The sequence below is a fragment of the Protopterus annectens genome, chromosome 5.part0 (genome assembly GCF_019279795.1).
Source record: "Protopterus annectens isolate FY-2018-M chromosome 5.part0, PAN1.0, whole genome shotgun sequence".
Classification (NCBI taxonomy): Eukaryota; Metazoa; Chordata; order Ceratodontiformes; family Protopteridae; genus Protopterus; species Protopterus annectens.
The window spans coordinates 314,412,916-314,440,809 of NC_056735.1; the positions used below are offsets into that span (position 1 = coordinate 314,412,916).

Genomic DNA, 27,894 nt, shown 5'->3' on the forward strand with positions numbered 1-27,894 from the left:
ACATAGAAGGATTTCCTGACTGTTGTGGCAATGTGGTTATCGAAGGTGAGACCACTGTCCACCTGTGTCCCTACGTCTCTCATCACACTTTTGGTGTTTAGTGTATTACTACCTATGTGGTAATTCATAGGTACATGTTTTTTCCCAAAGGGGATAACTATACATTTCTTGGTATTAAGCTTGAGCCCATGGCTCTGGCACCAAGCATCTGTTTCTGTAAGGCCCTTTTGTAGAATATCCACATCATTTGGGGATTCAATAATGTCTCCAAGTTTGCAGTCATCTGCAAACTTTGTTAGCCAGAGTCCCTTAGTGTTGGCCTGTACCTCAGAGAAGTAGATGCAAAACAAGAGCAGTCCTAGGACTGAACTCTGAGGTACTCCACTTGTCACTTGTCTGGAGCTGGACTTGGAGTCAGCTACTTTTACAGTCTGGTTTCTGTCAGTAAGCCAGTTGGCAACCCATTGAGTGACATAGGGATTTATGCCCAGCTTAGTAAGTTTATCTATGATTCCAGAGTGGGGGATGGTGTCAAAGGCCTTGGCGAGGACCAGATAGGTTGTGTGGACTACCTTACCCTCGTCCACAGCTCTGGAGACTGATTCAAAGAAGTCAATCAGGTTCAGGAGACAAGATCCCCACAATTGGATAGGCTATCTCCAGATGTCCTGCACCAACAGGTTGAGAGGTATGGCTGTAGCACAAAACAAACCGGACTGGAGTACAACAATCCCTGGAATGGAGTCCCACATGTACTATAAAATGACACACTGGTCATGCTCATACACTTAGGGAAATGTCAGTAGGATCTAGGAATGAACAGGCCTTCCCCACCCAGTACACTTTCCATTGCCCCACCTTAGCAGTCCTGAAGATGTCACCATAGAAGTCACTTTTGTCAGGCCCAGCCCCATAAGCTCTGTGGCACATGCGATAAATGCATAACATGATAGTACAAATAACAAGTTAGGTAGGAGTTCTAATCTCAATCCTGGAAAATGTAGAAGTGTGTGTGTGTGTGTGTGTGTGTGTGTGTTCACAACTAAAAGCTTTTGGGTTGATTCCAACCCAGTACACTTCCCCTTTCCCTACTTTAGCAGTCCTGCAGATATCAGTCATCTTATAAGTGCCTTACATCAGGCCTCAACCCCATAATTTCTGTGGCATGTGTGATAACTGCATAACATGATAGTACAAATAACTAGTTAAGTAGGAGGTCTAATCACAATCCTGGCAAATGTAGAAGCGTGTGTGTGTGACAGCTGTGTGTGCAAGACTAAGGGAGTTGTGATTTTATTTGTTTATAGGTGAAACAGTTGTATACCATTCCCACCCACGGCACTTCACAGTGCCCCACCTTATCAGTCCAGATGATGTCAGTCCCTTATCAGCAACCTTGGCCAGCTGTCAACCCTATAAGCTCAGTAGTGCATGTGATAAATGCTCAACACTATAGTACAAATGAATAGTTTGGCAGGGGTTCTACTCTTGTATCCGGAAAATGTGTGTGTGGGTATGTATGTGTGTGTATATAGAAGTATTTTGATATGTTTCCCATCCACTGCCCTAATTTATCAGTCCTGCTGATGTCATTCCCATAGCAGCACCTATGGCCAACTCTCAGCCCAGTAAGCTCTATAGCCTGTGAGGTAACTGTAACACTATGGTACAAATCATTAGTTAGGTAGGGGTTTTACTCTCACATCTGGCAAGTGAGTGTGTGTGTGTGTGTGTGTGTGTGTGTGTGTGTGTGTGTGTGTGTGTGTGTGTGTGTGTTTTGTGTGTATGTGTGTAGGATAAAGTATTTTGATAAGTTTAACACCCACTGCACTACTTTATCAGTCATGTTGATGTCATTCCCTTTATAGGTTCACAAGTGTGAAGTAGTAATGGCTCAGGAGCCTTAACAAGCCTAGCACATAGAAGGGCCCTGCCATTGTGCCACCCAATGTTACGTCCCAGTGCCTGTATCAAGTACAGCCACTGCAGTGATCCTTGGGTTAAACTGTCTATTACCCATCCAGTCATCAAGATTTCTCTGGAACAGGGTCAGCTAGCTACTCTGCAAGACATGTATGGGAAGTGTATTCCAGGGCATGTGCAGTCTCTTGGTGATTGTGGTACTGAGGTAGAGATCTCTACAGTGTGTGGTGTTGATGGATTTATATGTAGCATTTCTAAATCAGATGGGTCAGATATAGCTTTGTAAATCAAGCACAGATAGTTGCTAATTAGGTGATATGACACAGAGAATAGCATGAGTCCTCTGAGTCTGTCTGTGTAGGATGTGTTTTTAATGTCTAGGAACCCCTCTGTGAGGTGGTTCTGTGGCTTCTCCAGCTGTAGCAGATGTCTAGTGAGGTACATGGGCAAATGGGCCATAATACTTTGGGAGTGGTCTAATGAGAGAATAGTAGACAGAGATAATTACCTCTATCTTCCTGGATGCAAAACCCTTGGTAATGCAAAGTGCCATATAGAAGGACTTCCTGACCACAATGGCAATGTGGTGCTTGAAGGAGAAGTTGCTGTCAACCTATGTCCCCAGATCTCTTATAATGCCTACAGTGTTCACTGGGCTCTCATTGATGTGGAACTTACTGGGAATTGATAGTTATACCAAAGGGGATGATGATGCAATGTTGTGGTGTTAAGCTTCTGGCCATGGTTTCCACACCACTCAAACGTCTCACTGTGGCCTTTCTGTAGGATGTCTGCATCACTTGTGGAGTTCATGACAGCTCCCAGCTTGCAGTCCTCTGTGAACTTGGTCAGCCAGAATTCATCTGTGTTGGGCTGGACTCCTGAAAAGTAGATGCTGGACAGGACACTATCCAGTACTGATCCCTGTGGGACTCCACTTGTGACTGCTTTCCAGTCTGACTTGGAGTTTGCCACTGTCATACTGTGTGTTCTGTGAACCAATTTGCAAACCACCCACTGATATAGGGGTTGATGCCTAGTTTGTTGTGCTTACCAATAATCCCTGACTGAGGAATGGTATCAGACTCTTTGGCCAGATTGAGGTGGGCTGTATGCAGTGCCTTACTGTCATACACAGCCCAGGTGACTCACTGAAAGACATCAACCAGATTGAGCAGGCATGATCTGCCATTCACAAAGCCAAACTGTGTGTGATCCAGATTTAGGAGATCACCCATATCTTGGTCAATCAGGTCCCTGATGATGTGCCCATACCTGTGCATAATAGACTAGTCAGGCTAAGGGTCCAATAATCCCCAGTGTCTGTAAATGCTACCCCTTCATGGACAGAGATGACTGTGGGAGTGTGCCATTTAGGAAGGGAAAAGCCTGAGGTGAGGCTGTGACTGACCAGGGCACACAGATGTGGCACCAGGTCTCTTTGTATGTCATGTAGAACACAGCCATAGATATGTTGGGGTTCTATGGAAGCTTTATCCTTGCCTGTGGACAATGCAGGTCTAACCTGGCCTGCAGTAATGCTGGCTGCCTGGCATTCATCTGCCATTGTGGATGTCCCCTGGGGGGAGAGGGTTAAAGCTGGCACTGAATGTGTTGGTAAGACTATGGCCAATATTTGTTGTGTCAGGATAGGAATAGCATTGTATAATAACTCACAGCACTTGTGGTTTTTGCTGTGGAGGTTGTTTATATAACTATCAAAGGCTTTTGTGATTGTTGTCAGTGTCTACTGCAAATCTGCCTTCATAGCTGCCTGTAAGTGATTCCATGAGGGATCCCAAGTTGTGTTTGAGGCTAATAAGGGGGTTCACCAGTCTTGGGACACCACCATTTTCTGCAACAGTGTCCTCCTTCTGTTGTACACATTAGTAATGGCAGGGGACCATCACAATGACTTCCAGTGTTTGGAGGACAGCATCTGTGTTCTGTTGGCTATGGCTAGTACCATGTATCCATGTACATGTTTGTTCAGTGCATATGTGTATGATGCAACAGTCATGCAGCTATTTTCCACTGGCATGGGTGCAGTGAAGTAATTCACCCCTGTTTTTATGACTGCAATGTCAGCATTGGAGAGGTTTTGCAAGGTGGTTACCTTTGAGGGGGTGTGGGTGAGATGTTGAGCTCCATGTTGATTACATTATGTTTGGATCTGACCAGGTAGGGATTCACAACTGTGGTCACGCAACAGGCCCATATGTAAGTATTCAACACAGGTCAAGGTTGTTGTATCCTCTACTGGGGTCAATATGAGCCAATCCAGGGCAGTGGAACTGATGAATTCCATGAAGTGTTGGGCAAGTGTACTGGTGCTTGACTACTTTCCCCAGGTGATGGAGGGGTAGTTGAAGTCTCATACTATGTCAGCGTTGGGTTGGACCTTCATAGATGCCAGGGTGTTGAGGAATATGCATTGACAGTCTAGGGACATAGCTGGGGACTAATAGCAGGGTATGGTGTGGATTGCACTATTCCCCAAAATCAGTTTTACTGGAAGTACCTCTGATGCATTATGCTGGGGTACTGGTCTGGAGGTGTGCATATCCATTATGGATATGGAGACAATACCACCTGCAGAGGTGTGGTTCATGTGTTGGCAATGACAGCTGTGAAATGCGTCATAGCCTATTAGTGCAGGGCTGCTGTCTGCTGCTCTGAACCACCTCTCCGTTACAGCACAAATGCCAGTGTCCTCTACTCTGAGGAGTGCTTTGAGTGACTGCATTTTGACAGTTCGATGTCTACTATTGAGCAGCACGACCCTCAGATTGCATATATGTCTAGCTGTTACCATGGTAATTTGATTTGGAACACTGCCTAATAAGGCACTATAGGGGTGGCAAGACACCTACCCTATATCTGAAAATCCAGGGCCTACAGATTTAGGTCATCTCTGGCAAGGCATTGAGGTCTGTCAATCATGTTATCCCAAGCAGAGAGATACTGGATCCCCTGAGAATGACACACAATACATAAGCCAATGTTGCAGTCAATTATCTATTGAAAGTACTGCAGTATCATTCTGGGTGATGGCAGTATATTCCTCAGGGCTACTCCCACACCTCCCTGGACCACATAATCTGAGTGTTCAACCATGTTTTTTGTCATGTAGCCCAGGGAGGTGTGCCTCATTTCATTCACACCCACATGGATGATGACAGAGTTATACTTGTAGCTGCTGTGGAGTGGCCTGACTGGGTGTGTCATGCGTTGGATGCTGGCATGTGAAAGTTGGCTGTTACCTCCTCCATAATCAACATAGTGAGTGGGACATCTGTGTGTTACAGTACTGAGTCACCCATGATCACTATATTGTGCAAGGTAGTCAGCCTTAGGAGCTTAGGGTGAGGGGCGCACTGTGTAGGTGACATATGTGTCCTTTGGCATATGCTATGTTGTGGTGTCTGAGAGGGTGTCTGTCTTGCTGGTGTGTGCCATTTGTGTAAATGTCCATTGAGTGCCTCTGTGAAAGTGGGTGTGTGGCTTTTCAGTATATGTCAGGGCTGTCATAGTGGATGTTGTGGCAAGTTATGTGGTCCACATGGTGTGGTGCAGGTGTTGATCTCATCCTCTTGACCAGCTAGTCCAGTCTTTGTTGGAGAGTGCATATTTCCACATTTCGTGATAGAGGGATAACTCTCACTAGTCTGAGTGTTTGATGTTTAGAGGAAAGGGTTGTCTTTGTACATGAGGCAGTTGCAACAGTGCCTGAGAATGAACAACTGAACCAGGTTAATGGGTGAAAGCACAGAAAACTGCACTTCAATCATGGCAGGAGGGGTGGTCATAAGTAGTAAGTACTGGGGCTAATTCCATGATGAACGAGTACTGCTGATGGCTCCCAGGTGTGATACACCTAGTGATAAAATAACCTGTTGAATTACAAAGCTATAATGCTATTTGAAGTGCAAGACAGAAAGAACTAGCAAGATGTACAGGAGAAACTGAAGGCAGACTTCCTGCCAACTGTAATACTTTACCTCAGCTGTGCAGTTATCAGCACCTTTAGCCAGTTGTAAGTCCAGTAAGCTCTGTAGCATGTGCAGTAACTGCATAACACTATGGTACAAATAACTGGATAGGCCGGGGTTCTAATCTCAATACTGACAGCTGTGTGTGTGTGTGTGTGTGTGTGTGTGTGTGTGTGTGTGTGTGTGAATCATGTACTGTGTGGGTTATAGATTTGTGTACCACCCTTTACACTTCCTCTTACTCCAATTTAGTAGTCCTGTTGATGTCATTCACTTTAGAAGTACCTTTGGACTAGGTGAAATTGTATATTCTCTGTGGCTTGTCTGATTGTTCAACACTATAGTAGACATAACTAGATAGGCAGGAGTTCTGATCCTAATACTGGCAACTGTGTGTGTGTGTGCGTGACTCTGACACTGTGTGGCTTATACCATTTTGACTTGTGTACCACCCATTACACTGCCCCCACCCTATTTTACTACTGCTGTTATTGTCATTCACCTTAGAAGTACCTTTGGACAAGGTGAAATTGTGTAAGCTGTGTAGCACATCTGCTAATGTGTAATACCATAATATAAATAACTAGATAGGCAGGAGTTCTAATCTCAAACTGGCAACTGTGTGTGTTTGTGTGGGAATCATGTACTGTGAAGGTTATACCATTTTGAGTTGTGTACCACCATACCCATCCTAATTTAGTAGTCCTGTTGATGTCATTCACCTTATAAGTACCTTTGGAGGAGGTGAAATTGTGTAAGCTCTTTGGCAGTCTGATAACTGCTTAGCACTATAGTACACATAAATAGATAGATAGGAGTTATAATCTCAATACTGGTGTGTGTGTGTGTGTGTGTGTGCGTGTGTGTGTGTGTGTGTGTGTGTGTGTGTGTGTGTGTGAATCATGTACTGTGTGGGTTATAGACTTATGTACCACCCTTTACACTTCCTCTTACTCTAATTTAGTAGTCCTGTTGATGTCATTCACCTTAGAAGTACATTTGGACTAGGTGAAATTGTATAATCTTCGTGGCTTGTCTGATAGCTGTTCAACACTATAGTAGACATAACTAGATAGGCAGGAGTTCTGATCCTAATACTGGCAACTGTGTGTGTGTGTGTGTGTGTGTGTGTGTGTGTGTGTGTGTGTGTGTGTGTGTGTGTGACTCAGATACTGTGTGGCTTATACCATTTTGACTTGTGTACCACCCATTACACTGCCCCCACCCTATTTTACTACTGCTGTTATTGTCATTCACCTTAGAAGTACCTTTGGACAAGGTGAAATTGTGTAAGCTGTGTAGCGCATCTGCTAATGTGTAATACCATAATACAAATAACTAGGTAGGCAGGAGTTCTAATCTCAATACTGACAACTGTGTGTGTTTGTGTGGGAATCATGTACTGTGAAGGTTATACCATTTTGAGTTGTGTACCACCATACCCATCCTAATTTAGTAGTCCTGTTGATGTCATTCACCTTATAAATACCTTTGGAGGAGGTGAAATTGTGTAAGCTCTGTGGCAGTCTGATAACTGCTTAGCACTATAGTACACATAAATAGATAGGTAGGAGTTACAATCTCAATACTGGTGTGTGTGTGTGTGTGTGTGTGTGTGTGTGTGATATCTTGTGTGGTTGATACAATTTTGATGTGTGTATCATACATGTCAGGTGAACACCTTCTGATGCCATTACTTTGTATAGTGTGGTAATGGCATCTGCCTCACATGTAGCATGTGAAACCACTGTACCATACCAGTCCTCTGTACAGATGTGTCTGGAACATCCAGATGTTTGGAACCTATTAGTGCTCTGTCTGCCTTAACAATGCCCATGTATGTGATATAGTTGCCAAATAGGCCACAGTGAGTGTACTGACACATATGGCAGCATCAGGTATCATACCTGACTGAAACAGCATACTGATACAACATCTGCTACCCTCACACTTGTCCAGGCTTGTAGGTACAATACATGAGTCCAGATGCTTTGTTTTACAAGTGAACTGTTCATACCATGGGTCACATTAAAGGTTGGAAAAGGTGTGGACTGACATATTGTGGTCTCAATCAGTACACATCAGAAACAAATGGCATCTTAACAGGTGTGTGTATACATTTTATATTCACTGTGCAGCAGTAATGTTTCACACATGTCAATGCCTTATGAAAAAAGACAATTCCTCAGTGACAAGAAGCGAGAAGGAGGGAAAATAACACCAAATGCCACTTTATTGACTGACAAAAGAAGGACTGAGTGCTTTCATAAGTTTATACCACAACTTCATCAGAATCCATACAACTGAAAAAAGTTCAACTTAAATAGTAAATTCATTAACCAATTAATGGATTAATCACCTAACCTAAGTGTCTCATAGGACCTTGGTTAAAGTTGTACATTTAAATATACAAAACTTTATCTACCTACCAACAGTAAAAATATGAATAAATTACATGAGTTACTACTAAAAATTTATATAAGTTACTTTAAAATATAAGTTAAAAATTAATAATTATATTGATATAGAAAACATCACATTTAAACATAATAAGACTTTAGTCAATACACTAGCAATTTATATAGATTCATTCAAACCAGGGGAGACCATAGCATTCAGCCTTAGTTGCCAAATCAACTCTTTATATTCAATAAGGTCTCTCCAAGGTCCCTCCCAGTACTGCTTGTGAACTGTGTCTATTCCAACAAATAAAAAAATGATCAGGAAAGTTCATCAAGTGACAGTAAAGAGAGTTACTACTTTTTTATTTTTTATGTCATTGAGATGTCCATATATCCTCTCTCTAAATTGGACAGTTTTACCCATATAAAAACTTGGACATTTTTGGCACAAAGCTAAATATATAATGCCCACTGTCTTACAATGAAAGTGAAAAATGCTTTTAATATTGATATTGTTAACCCTAATTTCATCAGTTTCTAATAACCAAATGCACTGACTACAACTTCCACATTTAAAAGTACCACACTTTTTTGTGCCAACAGTTTTTTCTTGTATTGAGACATTAATGATTGATTTAAAGCTTTTTTAAGAAAGCTTAATTTTAAAATTTTGTTTAAGGGTGTTGAAAATTCTTACACTAGTAACATGTTACATAAAAGCAGTATTTTTAACCCTAAACTAGCTATGCCTTTGGTAATGCTTGAGAAGATTTATGAATGGAATTTCAGGTCCTGGATACAAACACAAAAACAACATAAGGATTCAAATGTATACAACTTGAGTGAAGTTGAAAGAAAGTTGCTTAAACTTACTGCCAATAAAGAGATACGAGTTATGAAACCTGATGGGAGAGTGGTGATCATGTCCAAGAGGGACTATCTTGACAGGATGTTTAGACACATGTTTGATGAAGATGTTTATGAACAAACATCTTTAAGCTTTATTAACATTTCTTACAATAAGATTAGAATGGTTTTGAAGGATATGCTTGACCAAGGGAAGATTTTCTTTGAGCTTTATGAATTTTTACAAGTAAAGCTTCCACATGTACCTACCATGTTTGGCATCCCAAAAATACATAAGTGGTTGGCTGACCTCCCAATCCAGCCAATTGTTAGTAGCAATACTTCTATTACATACCCTATAGCCATATTTATTGACCAGAAGGTCAAACACCTTGTTCAAGCAGAAACTTATATTATCAGGGACTCGTGGGATTTCCTACACAAATTGAGGAAAGTACGTTACAGTCAAGAATGAGCATTTTTTACAATTGATGTGGTCAATTTGTTCAATGTTATTCCTCAGGAAGAAGGGCTGGAGATGCTCCATGAATATTTAATGGAATCAAAGGCTTTTAGTAACAGTGAAATTAATGTCATGTACACATTATTAGAGATGGTTCTAAAAATAATTTTGTTTTCATTGATGGACAGTTTTTCCACCAGAAGAAGGGTGTAGTGATGGGGGCAAGTTGTGCCCCACCTTTGCAAATATAGTACTCTTACAATGGGAGAAGCATTTTATATTTAATAGAAGTGATGTACGTGGCTGGTATTTTTATGGCAGGTATTTAGATGATATTTTTATTGCATGGGATTTAAGTGAGATAGAAACTAAAAATGTTTTAGATTTTTTGCATTCAACCACTTCTTTTTTAAAATTTACATACACATAGTAAGCAAGAAATTAGTTATTTAGATGTACTGGTTACGAAAGATGAGAAAAAGAAGGTTATACAAAGTAATATAAACAGGAAAAGTACCTATGCTAACAGTCTTGTGCACTATGACAACTGCCACTCAGCTCATTAGAAAAGGGGTATTATAAAGGGATAATTTATAAGGCTGGCCCATATGATTACAGATGACAAAGCCTTTGAAAAGGAAAGTGTCAAGTTAACAAACATGTTTTTGACAAGAAATTACCCTGGGGATGTTACTGACAAAATTCAGGGGGAGATTTCAGTTAAAAGACATAGGGGATAATTAAGCCCATTATGTATGAAACAGAGTTAAGTAAGTCAAAACCAATTAATAACATAAGTGACACCCTTTCTTGTTCCTTTATTACTACTTGCACTCAGGATTACCCTGTAATAAAACAGATTATTATTAACAACAGGTCTTTCTTTTAGGGCATTGAAGGGAAGAAAGAAACCTTGGGCGGGCAAGCAAGGTTTGTTACTAAGCGAGGTGTTTAAAAAGCATGTTAGAAGCAGAAGATAAAGTTACTGACTTTTTTAGCCAGAAAAGGTGTGGTACTTTTAAATGTGGAAGTTGTAGTCAGTGCATTTGGTTATTAGAAACTAATGAAATTAGGGCTAACAATGTCAATATTAAAAGCATTTTTCACTTTAATTGTAAGACAGTGGGCATTATATATTTAGCTGTATGCAAAAGATGCCCAAGTTTTTATGTGGGTAAAACTATCCATCAATTTAGAGAGAGGATATATGAACATCTCAATGACATAAAAAATTTTAAAAAAGTAGTAACTCTCCTCACTGTCACTTGATGAACTTTCCTGATCATGTTTTTTTATTTGTTGGAATAGACAGAGTTCACAAGCAGTACTGGGGGGGGGGGGATCTTGGAGAGACCTCATTGAATATAAAGAGTTGCATTGGAAACTAAGGCTGAATGCTACGGTCTACCCTGGTTTGAATGGGTTTATATCAATTGCGTGTATTAAGACTAAGGTCTTATTATGTTTAAATGTGATGTTTTCTATATCAATTTCATTATTAATTTTTAACTTATATTTTAAAGTAACTGATATACGTTTTAAGTAGTAAGTCATGTAATTTATTCATATTTTTACTGTTGGTAAGTATATAAAGTTTTGTATATTTAAATATACAATTTTAACCAAGGTCCTATGAGACACTTAGGTCAGGTAATTAATTGATTAATTAGTTAATTGCTTAATTAATTTACTATTTAATTTGAACTTTTTTCAGTTGCTGTATGGATTCTGATGAAGTTGTGGTATAAACTTATGAAAGTGCTCAATCCATCTTTTGTCGGTCAATAAAGTGGAATTCAGTGTTATTTTCTCTCCTTCTCCTGTCTTGTCACTGAGGAATTGTCTTTTTTCATTGGTTACTAGTCTGGTGTGATTGAATTTGTCATGCCCTTACCTTAGTCAGTTTGTCCAATACATTTTGCTGGTGTCTGTCCAGGTGTCTTGCACTGACAGGTTGTGAGGTATGCTACAGGAATGTTACATTCCCTTCAGCTAGGCCCCTTTGGTGATCACTGTGATGCAATACAATTAACCCCACCACAAGTGAACATGCACATAAAGCTATATGGCTATTAGTCATAGTTGTGTGCAAGGTAACTTGCATGCCCTCCACATGCCCGGGGTATTGCCAAAGCACAACTGCATAATTCTATGCTCCCCGGCTTCAGGCTGCAGTCCCATATGCAGACCAGAGTGACCTATGTAGTTGTGGGAGACAGGTATTGTCAGCAGACTCACATGTACCCTTGGAAAAGGATGGATGCAGCATGTCTGCACATTTACAGTACAACATCCAATACTACACAGTCTGCTGTCCTTCACCATAGATTTGCACTTCAGTGCATTAGAAATCCCCATCCACAATTGCAGTCGTACCTGGCACATGCATGTAGATACTGTACAGATACAAGTATGTTCCATACAGTAGTCTACTAATCCCCACTGGGACCTTACCTGCATGCTCCTTGTCCATTGTGTAGGTGCCATCCACCTCCAGCAAGTGGAGCTTTGTACCCTGGTGTTGTACTGTGATGGGTGGCCCAGGCTTGGCAAGGAGCTCCTCATTTGGTGTCAGTGGGAGCTGCATGGCTGGTTTCCCACTTGTGGTTGTGGGGTCCCTGGCCACAGCAGCAGCCCTTTGTTGGGCATGGCATATGAGGTTGGTGGCACGATGCTGCACCTGCTCATATGTACATGCATGCAGGCCCACCTAATTTACCCTGTGGACAGGGTCATCCCACAGGGTGGTCCTCTCCCACAGATGTTGCTGGCTTTGGCCCAACAGTACTGTGTGGTTCTGTATTATGGCTTCCACTACCAGGTTGCATTCCACTGGTGAAAAGGTGTCCTGCCGGTGTTGTGACATTGCACCTGGTAGACGCTAACAGGGAAACACATCTCAGGACCCCATACATATGGCAACAGTATGTCCAGTAACTCCACATGTACCTTGAATACCAGTAGCTAATACTCACAACCATACCAGTAGCCAACACTCACAACCACACTATACCCCTGTAGTCTATCAGCACAGTATCAGCTTGCATTGCACTCCTGGTCCTGATGAGTCATATTGCCCACAGTGAGGGCAAGTTGTTTGCATAATCTGTCATTCCTCATTCAGGTCTGCGTAAATGGATGACATTAGCCATCTTCCATGCTGATGGTGTGTGGATGGTGTGACTGCAGTATGTAATGTAGCTGGGAGCACATGCCTGAGTTCATGTAGGATGCAGACAGGGATGATATGATGTCCCATGGATACTTACATTTGTTGCCTTTCAGTAGGCAATATGTACCTGCTCATTGGTAATGAGTTGAGGGGAGTGGGTGCAGTACATATCCACCTATAGTGATGCTGAGCCGGGGGGATGTTTGCCCTAACCCTATCTGCATCAGGTTGCCTGTAGCTATGTTCTATGTGTGTATGTGATCTGATTAGCCACCATTGCAGGTTGGGTTGGTATGTTGCCTCTGAGATTGCAGACATTATGGGAAGATGGCCTTGTGATTGCCCTGGTGGATGTCTCCAGTTTGTAATCATGGTTGACCTTACAGTAATCCACTTGTGACCTTATATGCTTGTTTATATAATGGCTGACTTGATGCCAGGTTGGTTCCTGCCGCTACTTTGCTCTGTACAGCCACTATAGGGACCAAGTCTGTGGTTTGTGTAATGCTGCTGTCAAGCAAAGGGGATTACTGCACATTGGTGGAGGCAGGTATGACAATTAAGGTATTGCTGAGCCCATACAGCCATGTATGTGTTCAATCTGTTCTTTGTAGTGGGCATGGCCACAAAGTCATAACACAGTTGGACACCTCTCCAATTTAGTAATGATAATCATGCTTACTGTACTAACCATGGCTGTGTCAGGGCAATGCAACAATCAGCAGCTGTAGAAATGTCACTCGTTTGGGTGCACAGTAACTAAAATTACATATGTGGACAACATGTACAGCTGTTTTAACTGACATTTTGCATTCCATGTCTGTTTTCATACGGTGGACACACACACCTACTCATACTGACATGTGCATAGCTAATATCTCACATACATGTCTGTTCTATGTCAGTATGGTACACTAAATTCACACTCCTGCTGCACAGCCATCCCTCTCAACAGTTACAGCAGGACATCTGTAGGATGCCTTGCATACATGGGTGCAATAGGACAAAATCAGTGACAGTGTCTCAATATTGCTGAAACATACTTGAGGCATTCAATAGCACAGTAGCCTTTGCACTACAGGCATCCCCTGGAGGATATCCAACAGGCATATAGCAGGAAGAGAGGGAAAGGCTAGGAGGGTGGTATTGTGGGTAATAATTGTTAATGTTGGCAGTATGAGTGGAATAGAGACCAGGCTAGCTGATATGATGGCCAGGGGATGGTTGACATACTGTGTGTGCGCAAGAGACCACATGTAAGTGGATTATGACTTGGTGTATGGTAGGCAGATCACAATTGTGCTATCAAGGTGTGGACTGGAGGTAGAAGGGGGTAGGGCTTCTGCTGAAGGAACTTTATGCCAAGAGTGTTTTTGGAGGATGACATAAGTGTCTGACAGAGTGATGTTTCTGAAGCTGTAAGCTGATGGTGTAATGATAACTGTTGTTAGTACATATGCTCTGCAAGTTGGTTGTGTGATGGATGAGAAAGAGAAATGTAACGTCAGTTGGATGATGTGGTAATGACTGTACCCAAGGATGACAGACTGGTCACTGCATCAGATGTCAACGGGCATGTTGGTGAAGGGAACAGAGGGGATGGGGAATTGATGGGTATGTATGGTGTTCAAAGGAGTGGAGAAGGTGAGATGGTAATGGATTTTGCAAAAAGGATGGACATGGCTGTGGTGAATACACACTATAACATGAGGGAGGAGCATAGGGTGACATAAAAGAGTGGATTAAGATGCACACAGGTGGAATATATCCAATGTAGGAGGGCAATTTGAATGAGATTGGAGACTGTAAAGTGGTGACAGGGGAAATTGTATTTAGGCAGCAGGGAATGTTGGTATGTGAGATGATGTTGGTGATCGAGATGAGGAGGAGTGTGCGGGCAGCACCACTGATCAAATGATGTGAACTGGAAAAGTGTGCTTGTGAGGTGGAGTTCAGGGAAGAGTTAAGGCAGGCACTGGGTGGCAGTGACAATCTAACAAATATCTGGTTAAGTACAGCAGAGCTGGTAAGGGAGACAGCTAGATGGGTGCTTGAGGTGATGTGGATGGAGGAAGCAGTACAAGGACACCTGTGAGGAAGTACTAGACAGTATACAGAGGCAGAGGTTTGGGAAGAAAGAGTGGGATTGTCATAGACATAAGGAAAGTAAGCAGGAGTATGAGGAGATGATGTGCATGGCAAACAGAGAGGTGGCAAAGGCTGAGAATGGGCATATGAAGAGTTCAATGACAGGTTGGACACTAAGGAGGGATGAAATGAATTGTACCAATTGGCTGGACAGATGCACTGAGCTAGGGAAGATGTGCAGCAGATAAGGGTGATAAAGGATGATGAGGTATATGTACTCACAAGTGAGGAGAGTGTGGTGAGCACAAGGACAGTGTACTTTGAGAGGCTGATGAATGAAGAGAATGAGACAGAGATGGTTGGATGATGTGGGTATGGTGAATCAGGAAGTGCAATGGCTTAACAAGGAGGATGTAAGGATAGCTATAAAGAGGATGAATACTGGCAAGCCTGTTAGGCAGCATTACACACCTGTGGAAGCATGGGGTTGTTTAGGGGAAATGGCAGTGATGTGTTAGCCAGACTGTTTAATGACATCTTGGAAAGTGTGACGTTGCATGAGGAGTGGAGAGAAAGTGATTGGGTATGGTGTTAAGAAGTAGGTTGATGTGCAAAGCTGTGATAACTACAGAGGGATAACATTGACCAGTCACAGCATGAAGCTATGGGTAAGAGTAGTGGAAGCTAGATTACGCATGTAGGCGAGGAGTACTGGTCAGCAGTATGGTGTCATGCGTGGAAAGGGAACTACCAATGTGATGTTTGCTCTGAGACTGTTACTGGTGCAATAGAGATAGGAGTTGCTCTGTGTCTCTCTGGATGTACAGAAAGAATATGACAGGGTGCCTAAACAGGAGATGTGGGAGTGTATGATGAAGTCATGAGTGGAAGAGATATATGTAAGAGTGGTACAGGATATGTACAAGGGTGGTGTGACAGCATTGAGGTCTGCATTGGGATTGACAGATGTGTTTAAGGTGGAGGTGGGATGACATCACGGATCAGCTGTGAGCCCTTTCTGATTTGCAATGGTGATGGACAGGTTGACAGACAAGATCATACGGGAGTGCCCATTGACTATGTTGTTTGCAGGTGACATTGTGATCTGTATTTAGAGTAGGGGACAGCTTTTGGAGACCCTAGAGAGGTGTACATATGCTCTAGTTAAGAGAGGAATGAAGGCCAGCAGCACTAGGACAGAATATCTGTGTGTGAATGAGAGGGAGGATAGCGGAATGTTGAGGATGCATGGAGTACAGTTGACAAAGGTGGATGTGTTCAAATGACTGGGATCAACATTTCAGATTAATGAGGACTATGGAGGACAAGCATAGAAGAAAGCACAGGCAGGATGGAGAGGGTATTGAAGAGTGTCAGGAGTGATATGTGACAGACGAGTACCAGTAAAAGTGATATATAAGGTCTACAAGAGAAGACCACCTATGTTATATGGGTGTGAGACAGTCGCACTGACAAAAAGGCAGGGGTCAGAACTCCACATGGCACAGATACAGATGTTATGTGGGAGGGTAGCCTAATGGTTATGGTGTTTGCCTTACAAACACAAGGTGCAGGGTTTGAGTCTCACAGGGGATAATTGGCTAGGCTTAAAATAGCTCACAAGGACAGTTAGCCTAGTACGAACCTATGTTTTGCACTGGGTGTGGCACTGTGTATATGACAGGCTCAGGCCATGTTGGACAGATATGAAAGTGTTGGACAGGCAGCATTACATTAGTTTGGACATGTGCTGAGGAGGGGTGCTGAGTATATTGTGAAAAGGATGTAGCTGCCAGGTAAGAGGAAGAGAAGAATGCCTTGTTTCTGGATGTGGTAAGAGAGGACATGCAGGTGGTTGATGTGAGAAAGCAAGATTCAGAGGACAGGCAGAAATGGCAAGAGATGATCCACTGTGGCAATCCTGAATGGGAAAAGTCAGCAGACAATTAAGGGGGATGTTGTAATGTCAGTCTTCACAGACTTAGCAAGGATTTGACTGACATGACACAACTTTATGGGTAAATGACTACAAATATGAGGCACACATATGGTCAGTGTACAGAACACTGGACAGTTGAATGGTATGAGCTCATTATATAACATGCAGTTCAACACACACATCTGCAGCGGTACTTTGCTCTGCACATGCTCTGTATAGTTGTCTTATATTTACAAGACAAAATGTGTATCAAAGTTATATGCACAGGTAACATATGGATATGTACAACATCCCAGTAGCTGGCCTAGTCACTACAGACAGAGCCACATGCTATGGCCATCAGTGCTGTTGAGCAGTACATCAATTGATGTACAGCAAGTCTTGTTGAGGCATATGCTTTTAAACCCTTATTTTCCATTATTACAGACCACCTACTACATTCAATTACATGCTTACTTGTTTCATGTACCTTTCGTTTTCTGGATATGTCACAGATATATCCTTTCTTATTCTTTTTTCTCACACTATTTCAGCTTTGCACTGATGGACTGTCTATGACACAGTTGGTTTGACTAGATGGCAACGTTTCTTTTGTAGGTAATGCTCATGACCATGTGATGGCCTGAGCACCAGTTGGTGTTACCCAGTTGCTGATTGCATGCAGAGCAGCTGTGTAGTTATTCCAATCGCCAATGTCATGGCAACACACTCCTATAATTGTGTACTCCATGTGGGTGTTGGCCATTTCCCTTACCTGTGAGGAAGAGATCCTGGATGTGTGTGAGCTAATACCTCTTAGAACAAGACCTGTGGAGACAAGCCAACTAAATGGTGGAGAAGATTCAAGACCTAGGGGCAGAATGTGAGTATTGCTGTTATATGCTTTGAATACTGCTTGTTTAACAGGATTTGTCTGAACATGCTACTTCTGCATGGGTTTCGGTCTGACAAAGTTCTGTGTCTGCATAGCTCTCAACTGTAGGGTTATCCACATAATGGCCAGAGGTTTGCCTGTTATGTTTGGTCTGTTCCTCAGACAGGTGTTGTCCTTGATAAATCAGTAGTGTACTCTGGTGATTGCAATTAGTACATGCCAACATCCATTTGTGTTTCAGACTTTATATCCCTCAGAAAAGTTATGTTACAACAAACTCTGTAACACCAGCAATTTTCTCAGTGTATAACAGCAATATTTCAAGTATGGCTGTGTTTTTGGGCCTCAGTCCCAAATTGCGTCAGGCTTGTTACAAATGCCATACAGTAGGAGGTTGATAAGTAGGGTCTACGATTATTATGTTCTGTCATTCCTGCTGAGGGGAAAGGGTGGACAACATGTGGGACTCTGTACATTCAAGAGGTTGGTGTATGGAGAATGCTTTTAGATGCCCTTGTAACATATTTTATGTGGGGGAGGATAAGAAGTGTTTTAAAACTAGGCTGTTAAAAAACATGTTACAGATATTACTGATGAGGAAGAAGACAGTTCTATAGCTGTACATTTCAATAATTCCCACCATGGGGGTAGTAGTCCTGAAAGAAGAATTTTTATGTACAGAACTGATTTAAATCCTTAAATGTGATACTTTATCCCCTAGGGGGTTGAATGTGTAGTTTAATTGGAGGCTGTGTATATACATGCAATTAGTGGGTTACAAGGTACTGCTTTGGAAAAAGTCTGTTTCTCAGTTTGGTCAAACAGTCATAAAATAACAATTGTTATGAATCAATGCATGTTTTTAAATGTGATACTTTATACCCTAGGGGGTTGACTGAGGAGTGTAATTGGAAGCTATGTATTTAAATGTACTTACGTGTTAACTGCTTCTTCCAATTAAGTCAAGCATTTCTTGTAATGTGTTACACCATGCAGGCTTTGGCAAAGACATCAAAGTAAAATGAACTTGTGTGAATTACTGGCTGTTTGTATTTTTGTTTACTATCTTCACTCATTGTAGTTGTGTTGCTAAGGGGTCATTGTATATGTCTGGCCATTGTGTATGGCCTACCATGGTTTTGTAGCAGCATACTGTTCACTTATTTGAACTGGGAGGGCAGATGTGAGTGTCATGGGTCCTTTCGTATCCACCTGTGCATGCTGCCCCAGTTATGGGTGGTCTATCAGCAGCATATGTTCGCATGTGCATTAAGAGACATGTATGTATGTGTATATATATATATATATATATATATATATATATATATATATATATATGTATGTATGTATATACAAATATATACACAAATATATCTACATGTCAGTATTTCTTGGTAATATATCTGTATATTGTTATATACACACACACACATATATATATATATATATATATATATATATATATATATATATATGTGTGTGTGTGTGTGTGTATGTGTATCTCCACACATATCTATCTCTCTATATATGTAAATATTTTTTTCATGTATATATTTGTAGATAACAATCATTCCTGACTGCACAGTGTGTCTTTCCAATTGTAAACTGACTGTACTGCATGATATGTTGTAAAAACATCCTAACATCTCACAGCTAAGATGGCCTAGTGGTAAATTGCTGTGACTATGGTGTATAGCATCCCGGGTTCAAGACTGAGCATGGCTGATTATTTTGTTGCTGGCAATAAGAAGAGCTGCTGGATACAAAGTGATTAAGGCACTTTTAAGCAATTGTAAGCAGGTTTGCATGGCGCTAAGCGGTGCTAAAGCACAGTTAAACTGACAGGCATTTAAACTGTGTACGCTTCACTTAACAGTGTGCAAATATGCTTAGCAGAGCTAACTACTGAATATCATTTACATGTAAGCAATGTGTACACTTGCTAAGCATAGCTCAGCCCTGATGTTAGATGTTACTTGTAAGTGTTATAGCTCCTTTTTTATCTGACTGTGCATGCTGCTCCAGTGTCTGCTGGTCTGTTGGCTGTATGCCTTTGTAGCAGCAGACTAAGACGTGTCCTGTACCTTGGCAGGATTCAGACTACACTGAGAATTGGACCACTATATGTAGGGGTAGTGTGTGACTGGTAAACTGTTATGTATTTCTTCACACAGTCGGTATACTCTACTGTTCACCTGACCTATCGATATGTGACTGTGACTGTGGTGGAATTGGTTGTGGGTATGCACTTTCACACTGGTGTCTGATGTTTGGTGCCGTAACATCCCTGTAGTGCCTGACATCCCAAAGGGGGACAACAACACATTCACTGACATTGAGCTTAAGGCCATGACTCTGATACCAGGCATTGGTCTCAGAGAGGCCTTTCTGTAGGATGTCAACTTCACTTGGGTAGTTAATAGCTCCCAACTTGCAATCATCTGCAAACATTGTCAGCCAGAGTCCCTTCACGTTGGCATGGACTTCAGAGCAGTTGATACCAAACAGGAGAGGACCCAGGACCAAACCCTGTGGAACTCCACATGTGACTGGTCGCCAGTCTGACTTGGGCTCAGCTATTTTCACACTATGGGTTCTATCTGTGAGACAGTTTGCAACCCACCTACTGTTATAGGGGTTGATGCATAGCTTACTGAGTTTATCCATAAACCCTGAGTGGGGAATGTTATCAAAGGGCTTAGCCACATTGAGGTAGGCGGTATGAACCACATTGCCTTCATTCACAGATCTGGTGACTGACTCAAAGAAGTCAACCAAGTTGATTGAACAGGCATGATCTACCCTTCACAAAAGCAAACAGTGTGGGATCCTGGATCTGGAGATTCCCATATCTCTGTGTCTTAGGTCCATGATGATGTGTTCGATAGCTTTGCATGACAGCCTTGTCAGGCTAATGGGGCAGTACTTCCCAGGGTCTGCAGCCACACCTCCTGTGTGGAGAGGAACAACTGTAGCAGTGCACCAGTCAGTAAGGACAAAGCCTGAGGTGACCCTGTGACCGAACAAGGCACACAGGTGAGGTTACAGTTTACTCTGTAGGTCATGCAGAAGACAGCCAGGGATATTGCCAGGTCCAGTAGAAACCATACCCTTGGCCTTGGACAGTGGTGTGTTAACTAAAGCAGCAGTACTACTGGGTACCTGGCAGTATACTGATATTGGGACTGGTCTTTTGGGGGTGGGGAGAGGGGTAAAGTTGTCACTGAATCTGTGTGCCAGTATACTGGCAATATCTGTTGCCTCAGTATAGCAGTTAACATTGTGCAGTAGCTCAGAGCACATGTTGGCATTGCCGTGCAGATTCCTTACTTAACTATAGGAGGCCTTGTGGATGTCTTTACTGTGTGCTGCAATTCTGTTTTCACAACTAGCTTTACAGTATTTCATGAGGAAGCTCATCTTTTTGTTGAGGCTGACAAGGATTTTTTCCATTCTTGGGACTTCACCTTATTCCATATCAGTTTCCTCCTTCTGTTGTAGAGTTTTTTGGGCAGGGGACCACCAGATTGGCTTCCCTTTTCTGGAGGGGAGCGTCTTGTTTCTATTGCGTGTGGCAGAATCCATGCATTTGTGTACATGTTTGTACTGCATTGGTGTGTGTTTGGAGGTCATGGAACTAGTCTCCATTTGCATGGGTGCCATCAAGCTAGCCAACTCTGATCTTTGGAGGCCAAAGTTAGCTTTGGAAAAGTTTTTCATGGTGGTTACCTTTACATGAAGGTAGGAGTGATGTGGATTTCTAAGGTGATGACATTGTGGTCAGAACTAACCATGGCGGAGTTGACTATTGATGTACAGCAACAGTCACCCATGTTGTACTGACTAGGTCTATGATGTTGCTACCTGTAGTGGGTGTGGAGATGAGCGGGTCCAGGCCATTGGAATGGATGCATTCCAGGAAATACTGGGCAAGTGCATTGATACATGGGTAGCTTTCACAGTTAATAGAGGGGTAGTTGAGGTCAACCATTATGATAGTGTTAGGTTGGACAGTAATATTATCCAGGGCACTTAGGAACATGGCGTTTGACTCTTAGGATATGGTTGAGGACCTATAGCAGGCTACAACTTGAATTGCTGTCTTACCCTATGTTAGCTACACCTGCAGTATTTGTGATGCATTATGCTGGGCTACCAGTGACCAGTGTGAATGTGTGCCCATCCTTTGTGGATAAGGAGCGCTTCAAGTGACTAACTTTTGAGATTTGAACTTCTAGTGTTGAGCAGCATGACCCTCAGATTGCATTTGTTTGTAGCTATTATACATTTAGGTATATTTATGTATATGTATGTATGCATACATATATATATATATATATATATATATATATATATATATATATATATATACATACACACACACATATATATATATTTATATATATATATATATATATATATTTTATATATATATATATATATATATATATATATATATATATATATATACATATATGTATACATTTTACATGTATATCTCTATACATATATTTTGTCTATATTTGTCAACATATACGCATCGCCATACATAAATACATGTATATAATGTATATACAGAAAACCTGACTGATTCTACAGAATCTCCCTACTGTTGAATGACTCTACTGACTGTTATGTTTGGAAAAGCATCAGTAATTTGTAGAACTCACATGGTGTAGTGGTATGTTACACTGACTATGGTGTACAGGGCTCTAGTTTCAAGACTTGGCAGAACTGATACTTTTGTTGCAAGGCAGAACAGTTACTGCTAGAGACATAGAGGGATAAGGGCAATATTTCAAAGATGTCCCTATTTTGGGACCTTTGACCCCCATTTTTACATCTTTGGACAGATTTGTCACAGTAAGAGGTTTGGGGTATGGAGCTGATGTGCAACTCCAATACACACACACACACACACACACACACACACACACACACACACATATATATATATATATATATATATATATATATATATGTGTGTGTGTGTGTGTGTGTGTGTGTATATATACTTATATATATATATATATATATATATATATATCTGTGTGTATGGATATATCTATTTATATTTTTATGCACATATGTATACCTGTATCTATTGATTTACTTTACTATCTAAACATGTATTTCTAAATGTATATATTTCAAATGTATATCTCTACATATATTATGTATTTATTTGTCCATATGTATATGCATCTCCATACACATATACATTTGTATATACCTACAAAACCTGACTAATTCTACAGAATCTTTTCCCTACTGTTGAATGACTCTACTGAATCATATGCTTGAAAAATATCACACATATCTGCAGCTCAGATGGCTTAGTGGTAGACTGCCGAGGCTATGGTGTGCAGGGTCCTGGGTTCAAAACGTGCAAGGGCTGATTATTTTGTTGCTGGGCAGGAAAAGGGCTGTTGGATACAGAGTGATTAAGGCTCTTTTAAGCAGTTGTAAGCAGGTTTGTGCTTGTTTGTGTGGAGTTAAGCAAAGCTAAGTGATGCTTATATCCGCTTACATCATTTTAGCTTCGCTTACGTCTGCTTAAATCCATGCTTATTTTAAATAAAGAAAAGAAAAAAGGGAGATTGGAAAGTGGTGAAATGGGGGCAAGCACGGGGTAAAACAAGATTACAGGCAGCTAGGGATGTGCAGGATGGGTGTAGGAAATAGCTCTGCATTTCTTCGACAGCAACAGCTGATATGAATATGGGCAATTTGGAATTTAGAGTCTCACACCCCACAGGGAGGGGTGTGGGCAACATAAAATGATGATAATTAGTGGGGTAGATTGAGTAAGGGGACTGGGTCTCTGGGCTAAATGCAGAGCTATGTATGGGACGTAATTTTTTTTTTTGGGGACAGATGCCCTTTTTTTTAAGCTGAAAGAGGGATGTTGGGGAAGGGGTATAGGTAAGTGTGGGTAGGAACGTGTGGTAGGAGAGGTCGCATTTGCAGACAGACAAGACACACAAGACAGCAGACAGGGGTGGTGTGTGACACATGGGGGAGACACCTTGGATGGGGAGTGTGGTTTGGAACCGGATGCCCATGAGCCCCCTAAATGGTAGTAGTGGGACTGATGTCCCCACCTGCAGGCAGTCACCACTACTCCTTCACAATCCCAAAGGTGGCTGTTCTTGCGGCTGAGCTGGAGGGGCTTGCTGCCCCTCAAGCTGCGCTAGTCTTCCCTCCCCCTGGCACAGTCATTCATCCAGCTCTGACTGAAGGACACTGCACACCATCCACGGACCTCTTGCTGGGTGGTAAGATCACCACGCCAGTGTGCAGGGGGAGGATGAGCCCCGTCCCCTGCAGTTTTTCCACCCGAGGGTGGTGCAGGACCAGCAGATGAGGGAAGTCTGGGTTGGGTCCCAGTAATTTGTAGAACTCACATGGTGTAGTGGTATATTGCACTGACTATGGTGTACAGGGCTCTAGTTTCAAGACTTGGCAGAACTGATACTTTTGTTGCAAGGCAGAACAGTTACTGCTGGAGACAGAGGGATAAGGGCAATATTTCAAAGATGTCCCTATTTTGGGCCCTTTGACCCCCATTTTTACATCCTTTAGACAGATTTGTTACAGTAAGAGGTTTGGGGTATGGAGCTGATGTGCAACTCCAGTACACACACATATATATATATATATATATATATATGTGTGTGTGTGTGTGTGTGTGTGTGTGTGTGTCTGTGTATATACTTTATATATATATATATATATATATATATATATATATATATATATATATATATATATATGTGTGTATGGATATATCTAGTTATATTTTTTATGCACATATGTATACCTGTATCTATTGATTTACTTTACTATCTAAACATGTATTTCTAAATGTATATATTTCAAATGTATATCTCTACATATATTATGTATTTATTTGTCCATATGTATATGCATCTCCATACACATATACATTTGTATATATCTACAAAACCTGACTAATTCTACAGAATCTTTTCCCTACTGTTGAATGACTCTACTGAATCATATGCTTGAAAAATATCATACATATCTGCAGCTCAGATGGCTTAGTGGTAGATTGCTGTGGCTATGGTGTGCAGGGTCCTGGGTTCAAGCCGTGCAAGGGCTGATTATTTTGTTGCTGGGCAGAAAAAGGGCTGTTGGATACAGAGTGATTAAGGCTCTTTTAAGCAGTTGTAAGCAGGTTTGTGCGAGTTTGTGCGGAGTTAAGCAAAGCTAAGCGATGTTTATATCCGCTTACGTCATCTTAGCTTCACTTACGTCTGCTTAAATCCATGCTTATTTTAAATAAAGAAAAGAAAAAAGGGAGATTGGAAAGTGGTGAAATGGGGACAAGCAGGGGGTAAAACAAGATTAGAGGCAGCTAGGGATGTGCAGGATGGGTGTAGGAAATAGCTCTGCATTTCTTCGACAGCAACAGCTGATATGAATGTGGGCAATTTGGAATTTAGAGTCTCACACCCCACAGGGAGGGGTGTGGGCAACATAATATGATGATAATTAGTGGGGTAGATTGAGTAAGGGGACTGGGTCTCTGGGCTAAATGCAGAGCTATGTATGGGACGTCATTTTTTTTTTTTGGGACAGATGCCCTTTTTTTAAGCTGAAAGAGGGATGTTGGGGAAGGGGTATAGGTAAGTGTGGTTAGGAACGTTTGGTAGGAGAGGTCGCATTTGCAGACAGACAAGACACACAAGACAGCAGACAGGGGCGGTGTGTGACACATGGGGGAGACACCTTGGACGGGGAGTGTGGTTTGGAACCGGATGCCCATGAGCCCCCTAAATGGTAGTAGTAGGACTGATGTCCCCACCTGCTGGCAGTCACCACTACTCCTTCACAACCCCAAATGTGGCTGTTCTTGGGGCTTGCTGCCCCTCAAGCTGCACTAGTCTGCCCTCCCCCTGGCGCAGTCATTCATCCAGCTTTGACTGAAGGACACTGCACACCATCCACGGACCTCTTGCCGGGTGGCAAGAGCACCATGCCAGTGTGCAGGGGGAGGACGAGCCCCATCCCCTGCAGTGTTTCCACCCAAGGGTGGTGCAGGACCAGCAGATGAGGGAAGTCCGGGTTGGGTCCCAGATATGCTGGGACCCGGTGCCTCGGCCAGGTGGGGTGGGAGAGATGGATCCGACAGGATCGCCTTCATGAACGTGCTATGGAGTGCGAATTAACAAGATGTATTGGTCTGTTATGAACAAAACTTTTAAACATTAGTCAACACAGCATGCATGGGTGTTCCAATTGACCCAGAAGAGTGGAACTGTAACAGTGGCATAGCAAACAGAACACATGCAGAAATGAAATGGCAGTCAGGATTGTAACAGCATGCCAGTTATATTAATGGCAACAGGCCAACAACAATGGTTATTCAACAAGGTATGTTAGTATGCACACAGTTTCAAATATAATAACCAAAATGGAACTAAGGTCCCAACAGTAAGTTTTTGGTAACAACATATCCATATTACATTTTGTGCAATTATTGGAGCAGATGAGTGGTGGGGAAAGAGAAAATAATTCCATTAACAACTGCATTCAGTGATACTTCTCAATACACTACTGTTCAATACTCTACAGTTCTGCCCTCCCTTAACCTTTACCTGGGCCATGCAGCTACTACAGCACATACACACCTGTACATATGCGCACCTGGAGTACTTTGGGGTAAGGTATGACAACTCTACGTACATAAGTATAGAGGACTCATACCTGTCATACTTACTGGTACAAGTAAAAATGTGTTCCCTGTCCTGCTGTTCTGAAAGCGTGCTTTTGGCATACTTGTAGTGTGATGTTATCTAGGTGCAGCTTTCTTGGCAACAGGGGAAACTATCAGTGACATTGTGACACTTGAGAGGCTTGTATTGGCTAGACTGCATAGTGTAGATGGCTAGCCTGCTTCTATTTGTAGGACTGGGGCTGCTCAACAGAACATTTGTATACATTTCTTACATATGCCCATTATACTGCTTTGGCAAATATTTCTTTACCTGTGGGGAAAATAACTGTTCACAGTAGATTAATGTTTCTACCAATATTCAAGTTTATAGCTGTAGAACTAGAAAGTCTTGTTAGTAGCAGTCCCTGGATTCGAACCGTGGTGTGTGCCTGCAAAAGGGAACTACAGACCCAGTCCTTCCACTAGAATGTCTATTTTTAAAAGTGGAAAAAATACTCATTTACCTGCAGATTAGTCCTTGCTATCTAAATTGAACTGTCTTCTTCACTTGCTCTTGAGTTCTCTCACAGTATTTAACCACATATTCTCCCCATATAATCTGGCTCATGTATCTCTCCATCCCTTTGTACAAAATGTGTCATTTTCAACACTTCTTCTGACCAAACAACCTTCAGTCTTCAGACTGTGTCCTCTTATGTTTGCATCTCTCATGCTTAAAAGAGGATATTCTCTTGGATCCTGTTCATTTCTCTGGGTTGCTTTAAATATTCAGTTCTTTCAACTCTAACTTTCCTTAGTTATAGACACATGAAGTTCTTTTGTCCTTATGAGTTTCCATTGTAAACTTTACACCAATCCTCTCATTCTCTTCCCAGCTACTGCCATTTGCATTGTATTTGTGGAGATGGGGTCTTCAGAATAGCATACAACACTCTAGATGAGGTATCATAAATGTCCTTAGAGTGATAAGTTCTTATTTTCTGCATATTATTAGTGTATCATAATGTCCTCCATTCACTTTCCTGCTTTGTTTCATTGTTTAATGCCATCTGACATGAGATCCACCAGGTTGCTTTTCACTCTCTTTTTGCTACCTATTCTTCTTGAAAACCAAGCTCACATCCCTCACAAAAATCCAGGGAGACAAGAAAGAATTTAATCTCTCTACTTTTACATAAAAAATGTAACATATCATAACAGTTTTTTTATCTGATTGTTCCTTTACAGGTAGTGTGTATTTGAATGAATGCACCAAGCAACGCATGATACCAATCTATCTCATTGTCATGGGATGTGTCACCATTGTATACATCATCTTTAATGTGATCATGAAGTCAGTCAGCTGTGTTGAAAATAATGAGGATTGGCTTCCAGGAGATGTAATCAAAGGAATTATCATTTTCTTTCAGTTTTCTTGGTTTATTGCAGGTGAGTTAAGATCACATTTTAAATGAAATAGCTTTATTATGTTAAGTTGTATTTTCTCTTTTA

General features: G+C 41.7%; 1 protein-coding gene across 3 annotated transcripts in view; it reads left to right on the forward strand.

The window, feature by feature from the left end:
• Window positions 1-27,894, forward strand: part of LOC122802607 (transmembrane protein 272-like) — a 322,220-nt gene that overhangs the window by 119,357 nt on the left and 174,969 nt on the right. For all 3 annotated transcript variants that reach the window (XM_044072294.1, XM_044072296.1, XM_044072295.1), the window contains exon 4: window positions 27,631-27,831. In XM_044072294.1, the coding sequence (XP_043928229.1) occupies window positions 27,631-27,831 (201 nt within the window). The remainder of the gene's footprint in view (window positions 1-27,630; window positions 27,832-27,894) is intronic.